This window comes from Columba livia, chromosome 5 (genome assembly GCF_036013475.1).
Source record: "Columba livia isolate bColLiv1 breed racing homer chromosome 5, bColLiv1.pat.W.v2, whole genome shotgun sequence".
Taxonomy (NCBI): Eukaryota; Metazoa; Chordata; class Aves; order Columbiformes; family Columbidae; genus Columba; species Columba livia.
The window spans coordinates 57,677,658-57,698,090 of NC_088606.1; the positions used below are offsets into that span (position 1 = coordinate 57,677,658).

A 20,433-nucleotide genomic window follows, 5' to 3' on the forward strand; every position below is an offset into this window, starting at 1 on the left:
AATTAAGATTTCAACAGCCTAGCTCATATTTATTGGGTGCCTCTGATGTGGTAAAAGTGAATTGAGAAACTTTATACAGAAATCTGCATTTTAAAATGCATTTTATCATCTGCAATCTTTAAAAGGCTTCATTTAGGACAAAAATGTGCAGACTGGTTAACTTGCTAAAACTCATAAACATAAGGATTTATGGAAACCATAGAGCCAACACACACATCTGGTTAGAGGTGGATTGTTATGTACCCAGAACACATCAGAACACTTACTGCTAAAAAAATTACACCTTTTGCTCTTAATAGAAGAGCACCACAATCTACCGAGGAAAATTCTGAATTAAGATACTCAATAACTTCTCTGTTTCAGCTTTACATCCTGAAGAGCACTATCTAGTTTTCAACTGAAAAATATCTTTAGAACAAACAAATTTGGGCTTATCATTATAAACTAAGGGAGAATCAATCATCCCTAATAATTTACCATTGCTAAATACGGTCTCAGTTCAAACATTTTTTGGATACCAACACATTCTCAACGGATTTATGATTAAAGAGAGGTCTTTCTCCTACATCAGCCATAGCCCTAAATTAACAATTTGTTTTAAAAGAAAGTTCACTTTGCTTTTTAAACTTAAAAGGATATTTTTGTAACCTTTATACAACCTCTTCAAAGATTTCCAAATGTTCCTCTCCATTGCTATCTTTTCTTACTATAATCTAATTCACAAATAACATTTAAACTCTATAAAACCTGACCCGCATATCTTTGGAATATAATATGGCTAATTTTCCTGTTATATGGCAGTTTCTCACAGTTGTGGATATGGACAGTTTGGCATCAACCCCAGGAAGAAATGCAGAACAACATTGTTCTATATTCCTGCTGTACTTCTTGCCTCTAGTTACCTGATAGAAAAGCTCTCCATGTTTTTGCTAAAGAACCCCTGATATGACCCCTGCTGAGAGACTGCTCTTCTCTTGCATTTGTGAAATTATAAGCTCTAAGAAGTTCTGGCTATCTCATTTGGATTCAAGGGGAGTTTTACAACTATTGCTCCTATGTTTGATCAATTATGATTGGAATGGATCAAAAGAAATCTGAGGAATGTGTCAGAATAAAGCTAACTCTCTAGCAAGAACAAGTCTATTCTCAAGGACCCAAACCCATCCAGAAACTTCCTGCTTATGACTTTGCAAAAAATCATCTGTGATTCGGGGGAGTTCAGGGACCCACAACATATCCCAGTTTTCCAAGCACTGCAATATTAGACTTCATAATCCCAGCTTTAATATCAGGTAAAGTCTGCAAATAGTTTTAGAAATAAAAAACTGTACATAGTGATGTCTATCTGAATGTGCACGTGGCTTGAAACAATAGCTCCAGCCCTTGTCATTTTCCTGCACTATCAATTAAGATTATAATCTAAATATTAGAACTGTTAGTTAATTATAATCAAACAATAAACATTTAAGAAAATATAGATGTTATACCTTTTAAATAACTACATCAATTATCATGATAATTAGATTCTTTTTCATCTTCTAATAAAGGAAGGGCAAAACCTAGGCAGCCTACATGAGCCCAAACAAGAAAGAGCCAAAAATCAAGCATCTACTTCAAGTACCAAAATATTCTAAAGAATCTAAATTTACAATGCAGATCCTAGTAAACATGCACAAACTAAGAACAAACATGGAAAGGTTTTTTTAGAAATTTAGGCCAAGATGTTCAGTTTACGTTTGTGTATCTGTCTCCTGCTTTTTAAAATCAACAAGTGTCAGATTATGTTTTCTGATCTGTCTGGAAGTCTGGGTCTTTGCCATTTTACCGCACACCTACTTTAAACTGAGTATAAAGAGAAAATGACATTCAACATTCACCCAAACTAAAATAATAGCTCCCTCATTTCTTATAAAAGGTAACCTAAAAATGTATTATGCTACCTACCTAATTATTTAAACAAGACAGTGAAAAAAATGAATCAATGACTGGCTTTCTCATAGTTTTTATCCATGGTTAAAGTGTACTCCCAGAAAAGTGTTCATTCAGAACAACATAAGCCTTGCAGGAAGCCTGACTGATTCCCTGACGAACGATTACTTCTCAAGATCAACCAGTTAGTTTTACTAGATACCTGTTTTGACATCTATCACGATCCTTTTCATAACAATATATCTAGAAGACAATACCTTAATTCAAAAGTAAATTCGAATTTCATGAGCATAAGGGAACTTAATGTTCTGTGTAGCACATGTACTTACATTTAAAAGGCTGCTGATGGCATCAGGTTGTATTTTTTTAACATCATCATAACATGGCCATACTATTTTCCTCTTAGTCTGAGAGAGAGAACCATCTGTTTGGTCTGTTTCCTCTGAGACGCTGCATTTTGCAGTTACCATTGTCCAGTCATAGGAAGGACCTGTAGCCAGAATCTCTTCTACATAATAATCCCACTTTTTGAGGCTGGACATATTTACATTTGGTTTCAGTGCCTATTTGAAACAAAGTTTTATTATAATGACAGAAATGAATTCTTTGAGTTTCAGACTTACATATACTTATACAATACTTCTATTTTCTAGATCATTCTAAACTGAACAGTATATTACACTGGGCGGGTAGCGCAGCAATTTGATAATTTCCACAGAAAGATCTCAGTCAGATCAAAACCTAAAACTAATGCTAGTTTTGGGAATTTGCTGCACATTTTTACCCTTCTATTAAACCAGGCACCTACCAAGAACTCTTATTCAGCATATACAGTTGGTACCCTCACAGTCTTTGTGCCTCCTGTTAAAGATTCAAAAGGCACTCAACAGCGACCACCCTTCAGTTTTCCTCAGCAGAAAATCCAAGACCCATCAGAGAAAAGAGACAAGATGTATAACGTTGGTGGACATGCCACTTGGAAAAACCACAGTAATATAAGGTAAACAGCCAGGGACTGTAGATCCTTCAGAGTAGTTGTGTTTTTTTTTTCTTTTAAAAAATAAGGCAAGACTTTCAGTTTACAGGCACCTGACTTGAAGGGAATTACTGGCTCAGGTGAACAGGAAATTCTGAAGTCTGAAGAGTGACGCATGATGACTAATTCTGCTATTATGATTAATTCTGCTACTATGATACCATTTCATATCAGGGAAAATAGTTTCTTCTAAACAAGAGAAAGAAACACTGCCATAATATTGAAAGCTACTCCTGATTGCTTACTGATCAGGCTACTCCCTACAGCAAAGTGGATAGAACATACAGTGAACAAGCACCCTGTAAAGCTCCAAATTAATCAGTTCTACAAAGAAAACAGACTTTTCTCTGAAACAAAGACAGCTGAAGCACTTTCTATCCACTGAATGTCATCCTCTTGTGTTCTTCCTCCTTCCGCTTGCACCACCATTTTATTAGGTGAGGGTGTGTGCGTATAGGGGGTGTGGTGAGGTTGAAAGGGGCTGCACTGTGATCCGATGCAGAATCAAATTACCTTAAAGCATTTTCTTTTTTAAATAAGGTCAGTTTATATAGCAAATTTGAGTGCAAGGTACTATGTATGCTAAGACACAGTGTGGTAAAACAGCTTAAGGAAAAACGAAAACTAAGAAACACAACCAAAACATCAGTGATGCCACGGCCTCTGAGACAGTGGAGACTTTCTGGTCACCAGCAGTGGATGGTTATGCAAACAAATGATTTATCAGGGCGAAGCTCACTGCCAAAGCAGGAGAGAGCAGCACAGGAATGAACATCTGTGGGGCAGTGGATGGCAGGAACATCTTAAAACAGCCTTGTCTCCAGAACTCCAACAAGAACAGCACCCTTTTCTTGCAGTTCCTGAGATATCTTGACTGCTTCTTCCCTGGCTACTGCAGAATGGTATAATGGTGAGGGCACTGTAAATTCTACAGAATTATTCAAGATAAAGTCCAATCTAGTGGACATGCATTATCATGAGACAGTGATATAGATAAAGTGTTTCAATCAGATTGTTATGAAATAGTATCCCATTACGATTCTAATTATCCCATAAGTGTGGTTTGCAGTACACAATGTCTTTTTTAAACAATCTGTCCAAACTTTAAGATCACTTCTTATAATCATACATATAATTAAACGAAATCAAACAAAGATCCTCATTTACCTCAGTGGGATGCATAAATACATGTTCCAGAATTTGGCAGTCTAAGTAACATTTACATAACTAAGGTGACTGAGAATATAAGCCTGTGAGACAAGGTGGGTCAAATTTGTCTACTAAACGCTTAATTCATTTGAGAGCAAGTATTAGCAGGGTATCAAAAAGTACTCATGGAATAATGAAACACCTGTATTTTTTTTTTCCAAAATCATACCTCTATTTCAGCAGGGGCATAGAGGTAATTGAAGAAAATAGGGCTCCTTTTGTGCATCTTTTCAATACATTCCCAAATACAAATTCCTTTTTTGGCATGTTTATCTCCTTTATCTTCGAACAATGTCCCTAGGGAAAGTAATAGCAGCAAAAAGACAGCTTTATGGTAATACATAACAAACTCTAAAGCATAGCCAAAAGAAATTTCACAGACTAAATGTTCAGTAAAATCTACTATCAAATGTCATTGCAACAAGAGAATGTATTTGATGAAACAACTGCTGTGCTTTGCAACTGCCACTGTGCCACAAATTGGTAGAATATCAATTTTGTATGAAAAAAAAATTAAGTAGCATTATATTTATAAATCTATTTTGAAATTCACTGAAATACTTGAATGTATCAATGAACGTCCCTTTCTGCCCACAGCTATGCTGACTCAGCAGACCACCTAGTCTGTTGCATGCTATTACAGTTTTTCAAGAAAAGCATTGTAATTGACCATATGGCATAAGAAACACCCCACAAAGCAGTGAAATTCAGAGCACTTAAGTGTTTTGCGAAGTGAAAAAGTTCTAAGAACAACTGTGGTTGTGAAGTTTTATTAAGAGGTTTCTGAGGGTAGATAAGGCCTTGGAACCAGTAAGGTTGCACACAATAGATGTAATTAAAAGGATGTAGAAAAGAAGAGAAACACTGGAAAGAATTCAAGAGAGAGAAAGGAGAGATAACAGCTAGAAAGGTTTTCCTTTCCTGAAACCTCATACACACTCTGAAAGATTCCCAAGTTCTTTCTGTTAAAATAAGGTGTTTAGTAGGGGAAACTGAATCACATGGATAAATTGCTAAAAACCCCTAAAGCATGGCACTAATTCCTTCCACTTTCTCTTAGTCTCACCAGTGGCATGGCTAAGGAATTCTTCATTCAGAAAATTCTACGTTCTTCACTTCTACTTTCCTTTAAATTCCTGAAATGGAATTCATTACATCATCACCGTGCAATTACTGCATCATCTAAAACTACGCAAATTTTTGTAAACCAAATATTGACGAGAAAAATACCAACGACTACAAAACCAATATGCAGTAAATAAACATCACACATACCATGTTCTAGTCTTTCATAGTCTGAATCCAGAAGAAATGTTTTAAATCGATTTGATATGTGATGAAAAGCCAGAAACTTCAGATAATATTGATTGAACTCAAACTCTGTTGGGTACTGGTTATGAATCTAAAAAATAAGAAGGGAAAGAAGAGGGTATTGATGTATGATACAAACACATATGTAATAAATAACAATGTGAAATATGACAGCAAAATAACTCCCCTGTGAATGCTGACAACAAATACCTCCATAAGCAACTGTCTTCTCTGTACATACAAAACCTTCTACATTTTGTCTAAACGTGTTTTAAAGCTACCGTTATTGAAACAGAATTTCTGAAGTACTTGCTAGTCTACATGTATTTCGTCCATTTTGAAATATGCACCAGAATATTACAGTATGAAAAAAAGGAAGACCATGCTGAGGAGGTGTCTTGCCATTATTCTTTTAAAACAGTAAAAACCATGTAGCATGTTGTTATCCTCAGTTAGGCTTGGGATCTATCTAATCCAGTGAATGTCACCAATGTGAGACAGTTGGCCCTTCACAATTGCTTCCTCTTACACATCATCAGAAAGAGCCTGGTGTAAGATTCTAAGCATTAAGTTTAATGTTCATGGCACAAGTTTTTAGCATTAATTATTGATAATATTTATACTTGATATCCATAAAAATTCAAGATTCTAAAGTTAAACTTGATGAGATATTGCTCACAGAAATTTCATGTGTAAATTTCAAATGTAAAATTTACTCTCCAAATAAGTTTATGAATTGTGATATTTATTTTCTGAATTAAGCATGGTAATTAACTGAAAATTTCCAATTTGAATAAAATACTAGTAAGTGCAGTGTGCAATCAAAACATAAATTGCTGATTTAAGTTCATATTTGCAATATGTCCCACTGTGCTTTACCTGGCTTCCCATCAAACTTGTAAAATACATTTAGTTCTGCAATCTTCCCGTGTCTTGTGTTTTGCATTCCTACCCTTCTCATTTTCCCATTCCATCTTTTCTCTCTAATCTCTGCCTATCAGTTCCTCAAGAGAGAAACACTTTTTTTTTTAAGTACTTATAGAAACTAGTATTAGACTACTTGAAGCTCCTTGATGTTTAGAGTTCCACATGTGCCACTTGAAAAAACAACCAACCAGCTAAATAAAGAAAACAAATATGCATTTAGCAAGGAAAGGTTATCTACAGAATGCACAACAGTGACAGGAAATCCCTTGTAAGGACCTAATAAACATATAGACAGCATTTCAGTCAGAGAATCTGTTGTTATTGTATCTTGATATTAGCTTGTAAGTAGGAAAATAAAATGATCCTAAGATACTTTTTAAAATATCTCCATTCAATATGCCTGCACTTAATTTACCCCTGCTACAAATTACAACATTCCTGCACTGTTTTGTAAGAATAAAGCTCAGCAAATTTTTTTTCTATAATAAATTCAAGAATTCAACTTCATAGACAAAGTAAGGTTTTAGCTCTCCTTATAAAAAAGAAAGTATTTTTTCTGGCATGTATTAGATTAAAATGTAAGCATAGTACACTAATTTTGTTCAAAAATGACACAATATATTTTTGATCTGAAATCCAAAAACCTCTGCGTATGTGTGTGCATTTAGACACATATGCACACATATACAAGTAGTTCAGTATACATTTTCTACCTTCTGTGACAGGAAAAGTTTCTTTAATATATTGCAAGAAGGAAAGGCTACATTCTGCTATTTGACACGACTTATACAGGGTCCTACTTATGGTCCAATAATTATTTTAATGCATTTGAAGACTTAGAATAATAAGCTGCTACCAAAATCCTGTCATTGATCTAGGTATTGTGAGTGATCCCATTACTGGAACTACAAGTAAGTAAAGTTATAATAATATAACTTACTTTCTAATTGAAAACAACTATCATCTAAAACATTTATTTGATAAAGATGAATATCGTATCTATTGTTATTGTCTGTGTTTTAATGGCTGTGGCTGATTTCAGCACACTTGGAGATGGGAAAGATGCCACAGCCAGGTGAAGTGACTAGTTAATGATGATTTGTTCAGCTGCAGTGCAGTCTGCAAAATTTAAAACATGGTTGAGCTATCAGGGAAAAAAAGCTCTTGATAAAATTAGTTCCATCATCTGAAGGGCTAAATTAGAAATTCAACATCAGAGAAAATACTTGTGTTCATTTAAGCAATTACAAATAAACATAAAAGGAATATTTTTTATTACTACAGGCAACGTAACCACTTAGGTTGAGGTTAAATACAACTGGTTTCTTTCTGATAACTCTTTGGTGCCATTCCAGTCAATTAATTGATTTTAAGAGATATACTAAAAATTTACATGTAAATTAGATGTGATGTTTTATACTTTATGATTTAAACACATACCATCTAGAAAGATAAATCTACAAGGACGGGGTATCTTTTAAAATTACAACTGCAACATCTTTTAAAATGCTTAATCTCCACAATATATGAACATTTAAAACCTGAGTAAACCGATAGTGTTTCTAATATTATGACTAGAGAAACTCAGTATTTTAGAATTCTTTTTCAAATCACCATGTTCCAAATTAACTATCTCCTAATGTATTTAATAATCTTACACTTCTATCAACCTTCCTTAGTTTTCCAATACTTCCATTAGCTTTCCTTAGTTTTCCAATATATTTTGGTTTTGTAATCCCATTATACATATATACTTAATTAGATTAAATAAGAAGTATGGTACCCCGAAAGTCCTGTGCTAGTAATCACTAAGAGGCTACTCCTGCAAACAATGGAATGACTGAATACATCTACCATGGGAGTAGCGCACTCACCTCCTCTTCCACAGGGTGCTCCTTATTGAGCTTAAAACAAGTCAGTTCCAGAAAATCATTCTGTTTTAATTATATTTAATAGATTACAAAATAGAAGAAAAATAGGAAAAACTTTCTGCACTGACATCACTTTCATAAACTCAGTCTTCTTAGAAGCAGAGACAGTATCTGCCAGATGCTGCTATTGTAAAGGAATGATTTTGCATTAATAATTCAGCTGACACCTGGAGATATTGGCATAAACAATGACTTTTTACAAGATGATGCAGTTCTAATTTAGGAATTCCTGCTTCATTTGTTTTCTCTGTATCTTTAGTTTAACCCATGACATTTAATGCACATACTGTTTCCATGGTGACTATTTACTGCACCTCGTATGTTGAGACCATAACGGTTAAAAATATTTTGAAAGAACCAAATGTTTATTCCCAGTGAATAGGCAATTTTAAAAAACTGATCATAATACATTATACTTCAAGGTCAAGTTGCGGGCTAATTGGATTCTGTAGTTGGCTAATGAGTTTGACAGAAACTAATGAAACATAACAGAAATGCTCAAGTATAAATGTTATGTAAATTTATTTTGCATAGAAAATTCCTAGCAAACTTCAACCATTCTGACTTCAAAAATAATTTCCCTAGAGTTTACAACCATACTGTTAGAATTTGGTAAGTCAATACTATGCTATCATGAGTTAGAAGACTAACCTTTGTAAGTCTGTTTCTAGAAAACTTAATTCAAAGTTGCATTCTAAACATGATTGTAAGTAATTTAAAGATTTTTGTAATAAATCTACAAATCTATATTACCTATATTACAGTGATTATGCAGTAAAGCTGTGTTCCCATGTCTTTCCTTGGCTGAAGTAAACACTGGCTGAAAATACTATAACGCCTAGACAGCCCTATCTTTCCTCATGAGAAGTTACTGCCTCCTTCAGATTGACCTGCTGAACTGCTTCTAAATCTACACCCATCAAAATAAGATGGTCCCTTCTACCAAGATTTTCTACCATTTTGATTGGAGAAGTCAGGCAGGTCCAGCTAACAGGCTGGATGGGTGTTATCTCCACCAGAGAAGTGCTGAATAGCTCCAGATGCCTGCAGAAGGTCATCTCTCTGCTGATACAGCTGCAGCCAGGGCACGTGGACACAGCTTAAGACCAAAAGCCAGAAAATACAGATATTTCTGTAAAATGTCGCTGTTAATAACTTGTATACACTATATTGCATCTTAAAGATAGAGTCAGATACCTAGTGACGTGCATCAAAGCTGTTATCTGAGATGAATTACAAAGGCAACGTTCTTCTATTTCCTTGACGTATTCATATGTATAGCAGGAATGTTTTACACACCTTGCAGCTTGAATCAAAATCTTATCTGACAGTTGTTAACGGCAGGGATTTATCCTACTCTATATTACATTCCAACTTTTAAAGCCAGAATGATTATAATCCACCATTCCATGTTTTTAGAACTGCAGATTGCGTTAAACATAACTTAAAGAGAAATCAAGAATTTTGCAGTGAAGAAAACACAGTACATTCCATTTTATCACAATAAACCCAAATCCTTGGATTTAATTTTCATCTTTGTTCTGGATAAACCATTTATTTCCAGTGTTTCTGTGACCTCTGCACTCAAGAAAAACATACTGTACAGGTATGCGTGGATAATTTCCTTGCTTTTCTTTACGCCAGCTTTCTAAGATTTATTACAGTAAAACTGGAGCAAAGTGTTTCAGGGTCAGAAACAGGATGCAGGCTACGTCTACAACAGTAAGTAATTCAGAGCAAAAGGATGAGACAAACAAACAGTCTGCAGCAGCTGGTGCTGAGGTCCCTGCAGCTGGCACGGGACAACATTTGTTGTTTTACTTTGGACTAGGTTTAGTCCAGTTGAGTTGATAACCCCATTGTACACTGATGACCCCCATGGTCTTAAACTGAATGATGAATCACTGGTTCAGATACTTTTAAGAGCTCGTGAGCATTTGGTACATAATAGTAGGACTTCTGGGTTAAATTATTTCAAGAAAAACAAGCACCAAACCTGCATCAACAAATGGTAAATGGGAGATGCTGGAGGTATTAACTTCAAAACTACTCTCCTGCTAGAAATCAAATGTAGGTTTATTCCATCTATTCCATTCCACTAATAGACAGTGTTATCCAGTCAGCTCATTAAAGCTTGGGGAACACGCCTGACAGCTGAGAGAATACAGCTCCAGACGAATGATTTACACACATAACTGAATGAACCACCAAGCTGATGGGTTTCAGTATTGGAAGACATGGCTGCTCTGTCCTGTTGTAGACATTACAACCAATAATTTGTTTTTTCTACTTCAGAAAAGGAGCAATAACCTTAAGCTGTTGTAAGGGTTAGGGTGACAATTGGGCAGACTAACTTGTTTGAATGAAAAATGCAATACTGATTGTCTTTAGAGAAATCTCCCCATTTCAAATTGAAACTAATCTGAGTACAACAGCCATTGGGAAATAGATTGATGAAACAGGAGATGTGACAGATACTTCTAAGGTTTTCTAATGGGAAAAGCTGTAGGAATTGAACCGAATTCCAAGTGTAGGATTTATTAACTTGCAAGACAGCAACAATGATGGATGTCAGTATTTAACACTTGGATACAAAGTTTTTCTTTTGTGCAACATGTCCTTCAGTAACTCTTTACTCATCTTCTTCATCTAAAGATGGTTGTTCATTGGTCATTGGTTTAGTAAATTATTTAATGCGTGGACTTTGCTTCAGGTAGGAACTAAGTCTACCTGCCGACTCCTCTTCCAGGGTCTACTTCATACAAGTATTCACTATGAATGTTCCCAGGAAGAAGGCTGGTCCTTTAAGAGTCATATTCCATGAGACAGTCATCCATAAATTTTAATACAGGTTAATAATGTCCAGGAGTATTTTCAGCTTTTTTTCAGTGAGGAAAATGACAGAAGTGGGAAAAGAAATACATATGTACAACAGGAACCATGCAAGCTCCTATTTTCATAGAAACATAGAATCATTTCAGTTGGAAGAGACCCTCAGGATCACTGAGTACAACCATAACCCTGACCTAACCTAACTCTAGCACTAAACCATGTCCCTAAGAACCTCATCTAAACACCTTTTAAACAACCCCAGGGATGGTGACTCCACCACTTCCCTGGGCAGCCTGTTCCAATGCCTGACAACCCTTTCCACAAAGAATTTTTTTCTAATATCCAATCTAAACCTCCCCTGGCGCAACTTGAGGCCATTTCCTCTTCTTCTATCACTTGTTACTTGGGAGAAGAGACCAACACCCTCCATGCTACAACCTCCTTTCAGGTAGCTGTAGACCGCGATAAGGTCTCCCCTCAGCCTCCTTTTCTCCAGGCTAAACAGCCCCAGCTGCACTAACAATCAATCAATTTCTTCTCCTGAACAAAGGTTCTTCAGACTTCCAAGAGCCAGTCTTAAGCTTAAAGAACTTCTGTTTGAAATCTCTTCATAAGTGACCTTAAAAGAGCCATAATGCCAGCCATCCCTCTTTGTTTTGTGTGTATGCTCAGTCTCCTCTAGGCAACCATTTCAGCTCTTCTTGAGGTGAAATCCATTCACTTTAGTAAAACCTAGAGAAGGATGTTACTACATCTTCCCTCAAACCACTGTCTATAACATCTGAAATAGTGGCATCTACACACTTATTCATGAATTCTTCTTGTAAACTAGTATTAGATATTGACTTACCTGATGCACGCAGTCTAAGAACTGTAAGAAAACAGGAGCAAATCCACTACCCTGACAATTGAGAGTCAAATTACTACGTTGACTGAATTTATGACCAAAAGAGAGCCATTCTTTTTCCACCAGCATTCGGAAGCCTTCAAGTGTCCTATAGAAGGGATCACTGAGTAACTGCACCAAAGATACTACCTAGATCACAAGACAAGACATATTGTGTTAAGAGTGACAGAAGTTAGAAGAACACTTTAGTCAATGAATATAAATATTGCATAATCTGTTTGTAGTTCAAGGAGACAAAAGCCTTCATATAAATACAGTTACAAGTATTTTACCACATACATTGAATATTTTTATGAAATAAACCAAATAACATCTCATATGAAAAAGTTTCAATTACATTGAGACTTTTGATATCTGCAAAAGTTAAACCTGAGCAACTACAGACTTTGGAAGTCATTGTAATGCTTACTACATTTAAATTGCATTTGAAATAAAACCACTTTTACTAATAAAATAAGGATAATAAACATGTCTAAAATGGCATCAGCTACCCCAGCAGTGTTGCCATGTCATAGTGCTCACTAGCCAACTTCAGCTTGTTTTATAGACAGCATCTCAGGAGACTTTAAAATGTACTTGCAGCAATGCATGTCCTCTTCTCTATTCTTAATTGTTTAACAATGATTCCAGTAATTATGTTAACATTCTTTTGTGGATTTGTTTACCTGGTATCAAGATGCTGGCTGCATGTGAAGTTTTTATTTACTAGAATGACTGTGTTTATTTTCTGCATTATGAAGCAGCTACATGGACACAATGCGTTCATCAAATGAGGCAGAAGGTCTTCATTCACCTAATTTATAGTTTGTTTCACAGAGTTATCTGTTCTGGTGATCTGCTCTTGCAGCAGGTGTTACAGTCACTTTGGCACAAATTTAGTTTTCTCCCTGTGTGTGGTCTTCTAACTTCATTTATGGAAAGTGAATGGCAAGAGAAAGAATTCCTCTCCTTCCCTCCTGTGTTTAAAGTGTACTGTGTTTACAAAGATAAATGATCTGTTGTGGCAACTTGCAGCTTTCATTCTTACATACCGCCAGGTGCAGGAAGGCAGATTTTATGTCTAAGCCTTAGAATTCTAAGTCCATCAGAACCTTTGGAACAAATTCATTTTATGGAACTCTTTCATGGTGTAAATTGCAAATGAATGCAAGGATTCATGCATTCTAGTTTCCTCTGCTGCCATAACAGAAATTTATTAATGTTATACCAAATTATCAGTCACTTGTTTAAAAAAGTTTTTCCTGGTGTTTTTTCTTAATATGTGGCTTAGTATTTGGCTATTTCAAGGTTTTAGTAGCAGCTTACTTGTGTGGTAATATCCCAGCCATCTTCCAAACAAACCATAACAGAAGAACCATTTTCCAGGAGCTCAGAGATGATCACACCCAATTGCATTATCCTGTGAAGCTATAAAGTATTACAGATAAATAACATACTCAAGTATAAAATAAATTTATAGATATTGTAAATAAAAAGAATCTGATCATATTTAATATTTAAACATGTGTTCTAAAAATCTACATATTGCGCAGAGAAATGCATTGATGCAACAGATCAGAAAGCTATAAACGTAACAGTCTTAGGATTTTCATCTTTACAACAAAACTAAGCAAAGACATGAAGACAGGAACTTAAACTATTAAAACCAATGTCTGCTGTAATAAAATAGCTGTCATAAAAAGGAGAATGGGAACAACACAGCTGATAGATTTATTGTAGAGAAATTACATCCTGTGTTTAACACTCAAGTAATTTCCTGTGAAATGTTAAGGTTCCATAAAGCCACTAAGTACTTTGATGGGAGAACCCATGTAAGATATTTACAGGATAGTATTCCTAATGTTCAATTTCATGGAAGTTGGAAATTCATTAATTTAATACTAATATTACTACTACTACTAATGATGATGATGAAAACAAAACCACAACCCAAAAACAAACACAGAAAAATTATCTTTCTATAATCTGGAAATAGTTTAGGTAAAATAAACAGTGTTTCTCATACTTTGCTCTTGGTCAGACTGGCTAAAACATATGGAAAAAGGACACCTTAATTATTTGCATCCTGATATTAATTTCACTGGGATACTGAAATTTCTTGAGCAGGTGCATTAGTTATTTTCTCCTGGAAGGGTTATTGACTTGAATAAGATTGATTCAAACATGGAGGTGTAAGCAAGCTAGAAAATTTAGGTGAATTTAAGAAATTTTATCTATGAGACTTCACATTAATATTACTAAAAGAAAAATCTATATGATGTTTCCACCATTTTTGTCATATTATGACAGCATTTTTGTTAAACAACATAATAGACAATATGTAAGAAATGCAGATTTTCACAGCAGAATGAAGCTGCTCTTTGCAGAGCACTGAATACAATCCAATCAATAGCAGCAGTAGGAAGGATAAAGGCGTGAAAGAAGGGAGAAAGCGATATAGGAAAACAAATAAACAAAAGATGGCAAGAGAGATCTAATATCATGTATGCAAGGAAAAAACTTAAGTTTAGAAAGTACAGAAAGCACAGGAAAGTGAAAATTAAATTGTAGAAAATCAGGAAAAAAGATCAACCAAACAACAGTTAAACCCTAGAAAATTCATCCTTGTTTAGGGCAGTCTGATTTCTTCCTTATTTAAAAAGTTCCGTCCCATGAATATTACCATGAAAATTCTGATGGAAAACTCCTCTGAACACTCTTATAGTCATTACTTAGAAAATAAAATAAACAATTTTTCCTGCAATTTTTACTAGGAAAAGATTTAAAAGAGTACAACTTTTAAAACCAAGTAGTTTGTTTATTCTTCTATACATTCTTAGGCAATAGAATAGAAGAAAATCTGTTTCTTGAAGAAACTTGATATGCAATCTGGTTATACAGGTTCAATTAAAAACACGCAAAATACTATTTTTATAATTTGTATTCAGAAAATAGGTCAGCACTTAAAACTTCACCTTACCTATTGACATCCTTAGAAATATTTAGCCTACATAGCATTAAAATCAATACTATGTAGTAACCTCAGATACCCAGGAGAGGAAAGCTTAATTCAATCAAAACACATTTCCAAGATGACAGATCTATGGCCGTTCACAGGAATAACAGAAAATGTGTTAAATCAAGCATAAATCAATTTTATCACATAAGTCACATACGACATGATTTAAACCACAGAAACATGGTTTAAATGTCACACAGCTAGTGTGTGATGTTATGATCTAGTCCTGACTATTACTTTTCCTCTCGAAGATGCCAAAAGAGAGTAAGTCCACTGTTACAGTCTCCCCTTGATCTCTGTGCTGCTATAGGGAGGTGTTTATTTCACCCAACTGATATTCAGTTCATTTGGCTACTTATCAACTTGCTCATGTTCACATGTTGAGGGAGTCAAGTTTTCATGCTCTTCCTGAACAACGTAGTGGCCAGACCCAGCAAGGTCCAGCTCCTGTACTCTCTGAGGAGCCATCACACCTCATGGGAAGCAGTTTAGCCATCCCTTGTACTGTAGCACATTTCAACCAGGAGTACATTTTCTGATGCGTAATTACTGAAACGACCGTGTTACTCACATGTATTTCCTCCTTAAGAAATCAGCTTAAGAGACTGTTCTGTTTTCTATGATTAATTGCATTTGAGAGGAATTTATTCAGCAGAGGATTCCAAACATAATATGCAACTTAAAAACATTCACTATAATTAAAATGGTTTTAGATTTACAAAGAGCTGACTTTCCCACATCCTTCTTAATTTGAATCTTACAAAGCTACTTCCGGTCTTTCCTTTGTTTGGTTAATCTTTATGTAAGCGAACATGGGACAGGGCAGTAATGGAACAGGTTCAGAGAGAACAGCTGAGCACACACATAAGTCCCTTTCCCCTGCAAACACTTTCCCATATCCCACAGTGGGTAACACATTATAGCTTATCTGTTAAATACTTTTGCATATAGAATTTCAGGCTCGGAACACGTATGAAGAGTAGAATATCAACTTTAATATTCAAAAGCTCATTTATCCTTCTGTACTTTTTTCCCCTGAATTTTAAAATATATAAAATAAGAAAAAAGCAGTTATAACCAAGACCATAAATTTATATAGGCAGTAAAACTAGTCACCTCTACTTGTGTACATGTTCCATGTTATAAACCATAAATTATGTTATAAAAAATGCCTCTGACATTTGTAAATGTTATGATTGTATTAAAATAATGCTTATGTAATGACAGTATTGATAGTATGCAAAATAAATACAGCAAACAGAGAAGAACAGCTGGTTAGAAAACAATAGTTCTCTGTCAGAAGAGCCTGAAATTTATTTTGTGTAAGTAGTACTGCATATAGATTATTAGAAGTACCTGTCATATAAATTACCTGTGGGAACCACTCTGACTCCCCAAGTGCTTTGAGGAATGTTGCCTCAGAATCTGTAGGAATAGTGCTGGGAACACAAGCTCTCATCAGCTTTTTAAAGCTTGCCTTTGTCTGCCGGATGTCACTGAATTCAACAGGAACAAATTCACAATTCAAAGCAAAATCAAGTTTGAATCCCTATGTGAAAAGGACAACAGCAGATGTAAAAGGCAAGCATGTTTTTCACAAATGGTTTCATCAAATCTCAATGTTTTGCCTGCTTTATTGCTAAATATTTCAATTCCTAATTAAAAAATATTTAGTTAAACATCCGCCTAGCATAATAAAAACCCTTACACCACTTGCAAAATGTACCATATCAAAGTACCCATCTACTACTCTTAACAGCAGAATGTACTGCAGAGCAGTTATGTTTGTAACAGTAATAATAGTAGTAAAAAACCAAAGTTGATTGATGTGTTGAGTTCTTTATATACAATATAATGTGTTTCCTTTAGGATTTTAAGGGCAAATTAACAATAAATAAATAAAAATTAAAATAACTGTATGGGTGACATACCAACAGTGCAGGACAGATTCTAGTGGTTCAAAAAAGCAGGAAAGAAGTAACCCCCAAATCAAAAAAGAACTCCCCAAACTGCAAACTACCTGACGGGCGTAAGCAGTCACTGCACACTGAGACAGTTCAACACAGAACAGCAGTCAGGGAATACCTGATATAACTTCCAAGGGGTATGTGAGGTTTTCCTAGCAGAATTCTTCATTGTCTGTTTTACTTACTGCCTTTAGAAAATGAGCAGTAAAAGAGGAAGACTGAATCAAGAGATCAAGTTAGCTAACTGAAAAAACCAGAACTATGATGAAAATGATACTATGGAGAATATTATTAGGAAAAACAATTCTCATGCATGAAGCAGCCCTGAAGACCTTCACAGCAGTTTTCTTCAGAAATTGCTCTTTCATGGAATTAAACGTGGCCTGCAAATAATCTTCATTAAGCTGCTCCACGGGATGCCAAGTGAAAATGTAGCTAAGTAAAAGCCTAGATTTAGCTTTGTTTATATTTTGGCATGGTTCAAAAATAAATTTAATAGCTCAACTACCAATTTTTTTTTTAAGAATGCTCAGTTGTAATAATGTATGATAAAAGCTACTGAGAAAAGTAGCAAAATTCCCTTAAAATGTTACATATTTTAAAATATGTTAAAATGTTACATATTTTTGTTTGTATCACCAATTTATGTGACATTATATTTAGCAGAATTCCTCACAGGAATTAACACCAGTAATGAATATGCTGCCAAGCCCTTTACAAAGCCTGTGAATGCCAAGCTAGCAGGATGCTAACAAAAGCTAGGAAAACACTTCACAGTCAAAAATCGACAAGATTTCTTTATACAAAAAGTTGAAGTGATCTTATAGGCTAGACAGATATCAACGAGAGCAGTATTTAGGTATAAGTAAGCTTACAGATACAGAACTCTGACACTTCTGTTGGAATAGCTGGATGGGGCAGCAAGTTCCACTGCCGCTCCACCAACCCACTCCATTTGCCTACAGCCTCATCATCCATCTTTATCCTGGCAGCCCCACTGGGCAGAGCCAGACTGTGGCCCTTGTTCCCTGCAACACCAGCACAGGGACACGGCGACCACACGGTGGCTTCCAATCCTGAAGACTTTGCTGGATGCTCTGTTGCCTGGCAGTGTGTTCCATTAAATATTATTTACTGTTTTGTAAAAACATTAGCGTTACTAAAATCAAGCCAAATAAAACAAAAAATTGCCATTACCCTTAACTGAGATTTTTCTCCAAATATATAGAGGGCTGCCTGCCGTCTCAAAAGCTGACTTTGCAGAAAAGTGCTGCTACTGTAGGAAGTGGCGTTATCTTTCCCTGCAAGTCTTGCACCAACATCAATGAATGGAGTTTGCGTGTTGATAAATCGGTTGCTCGAACGAAGACTCGCCCATACACCTTCATAAAGATGAAAAATATTTAAAAACCTCTTTGTGTGAGGCACGGGAGAACAGTTATTAAGGCATATGCTAAAACATCATTTGGAAAGCAGAGTGATTACACATGTCATTTGTATCTCTCATACCACATAATTAAGAACACATACTGTAAATAAATATTTTCATAGCAAAAATTGTCAAAAGTATCCTACTGCATTGTAATTTAATCTAAGATACTAATCAAACTCAGCACAGCACCTTCTATTGTAGAGAAAATGGTTGCTATGATATCAGTGATAAAATGATAAAAAGAACCACAACTTGCAAGTAATTAACTTCCATGTAGGTACATGGAAATGAAATTGCTAGTTTTGTTCTTTTCAGAAGTAGGGACAAAAATGTGATGTATTTGCTTGTCAAAGGCATATTATTTTGGAAGTCTAATTAGCAAGAATATTATTTAACTACTTTCTTCAAAAATGGAAATAGTATAACTTAAAATTCCCTGTTACATAGAATTCTTGTGCTGGTTTCACCCTACGCAATCTAGTAGTATCAACCGTATTGTATTATAATGAAAATGTGTCTAAGGGTGATCAATTCAAATATTACATTTCAAGATAAAGTATTCCATATCTACTCTTGAAATGCCATGTTTAAAATACAGAATGCCATGATGCAGCTATATTGTCATTTCCAGAGGAGGTAACTCCCACCTCACCGCTCTGGTCTGATCTGATCTTGCTTAAGTAAGTTCTGTGATTTCAACATAAGATCAGGTAGTGATAAACCAGATTGCCACAGCCTGTTTAGCAGCAGCAGCGAAAAAAAAAAGACAAGTAGTAAACATTTTTCTGTTTCTTGTGCCTCAGTTAATAACAATGGTTTTGTGAGACTGCTATTGCGTGTCTAATGTGAGGTATGTGAAAGGTACTTAGTTTTCAGAATATAAATAGCACTACTTGCAAATCAAATCCCTTAAAGTATACTAAATTTGGCATTCAAATGGAAGTGTGAAATTCTTTAACCCAATATGTAGTAAATCAGAAGAGCCTCTTGTCCATAAATCTGAGAAGCAAGATATCCAAAAGAGGCACCAGAAATACCTCATAGTAGTAGAAATTTAGATATACAGTATGAGAAAAACCCTCAGACCCCTTCAGTACAATACAATAATATACAAAGTTAACATTTCTTGCATAGGGGAAAAAGCTGCAGATAACAGTAAAATTCCCCTGAGATAGCTCAACCAACAAAATAATTTTATTTTGGTTTTTAGAATGAGGATTATGTTCCTATCAAAGAATAATACTGTACAGTAATCCTCAACAGGGATTTATCTGTACAGTTTGGCTTGTCTGCCTGTCTGGCTGTTAGTCTTAGGTGTGAGCAAATGAACAGGAGTAACTGAGAGTGGTTGGCTCAGAATTTGTGAATTGGTAGCAGTCCTAAACAGTTTCCACTTCAAAGTAAGCCAGTTTTATAAAATACCTCTCATGTCAAGTAGTATGTTTAGTATAAACTTTTGTTTCACATCTGAACTACTACAGATGAAGTAATAAAGAATTTAGCAAGTAAAAATGGCAGCAAGTATTTAATAAGAGAAATAATTTCTCATTCATTTGGTATGTAAACATGCTAGCTCCAACATGGGCAACTGTCCCCTAAGATGATACACACAAAAATACACAGTCATACTTCATAACATTTTACAAATGAAGGCCATCGTTAGTGCCTGTAGAACATCAAAAGCAACAAAGCTGGTTGCAAGTACATGCAGATGAACATGTTTACCAATGATGGATAACAGTGATTAAAAGACACAATCATGTTTCCATTATATTTCTATTCTAATTTTGCCTAGTGCTTTTTGCCTTATTTTTTGTTAGCAGTATCTAGCTTTCATTATTTGGCATTATTACGATTTTCTGATTCAGGAGATATCAGTTTTTCCCTGTTCACTAAAATTAACAATGGTTTTAGAAAGAAAGTTGACTAGTTACCAGTATTTCTTAGGTATTTC

General features: G+C 35.1%; 1 protein-coding gene across 11 annotated transcripts in view; it reads right to left on the bottom strand.

The window, feature by feature from the left end:
* The window catches only part of SBF2 (SET binding factor 2), a 269,359-nt gene that overhangs the window by 11,718 nt on the left and 237,208 nt on the right, over positions 1 to 20,433 (bottom strand). For all 11 annotated transcript variants that reach the window (XM_065066151.1, XM_065066158.1, XM_065066154.1 and 8 more), the window contains 7 exons: positions 18,245 to 18,429; positions 16,453 to 16,629; positions 13,388 to 13,489; positions 12,026 to 12,211; positions 5,450 to 5,576; positions 4,344 to 4,471; positions 2,259 to 2,492 (listed from right to left, as the gene is read on the bottom strand). In XM_065066151.1, coding sequence (XP_064922223.1) covers positions 2,259 to 2,492; positions 4,344 to 4,471; positions 5,450 to 5,576; positions 12,026 to 12,211; positions 13,388 to 13,489; positions 16,453 to 16,629; positions 18,245 to 18,429 — 1,139 coding nt within the window. The remainder of the gene's footprint in view (positions 1 to 2,258; positions 2,493 to 4,343; positions 4,472 to 5,449; positions 5,577 to 12,025; positions 12,212 to 13,387; positions 13,490 to 16,452; positions 16,630 to 18,244; positions 18,430 to 20,433) is intronic.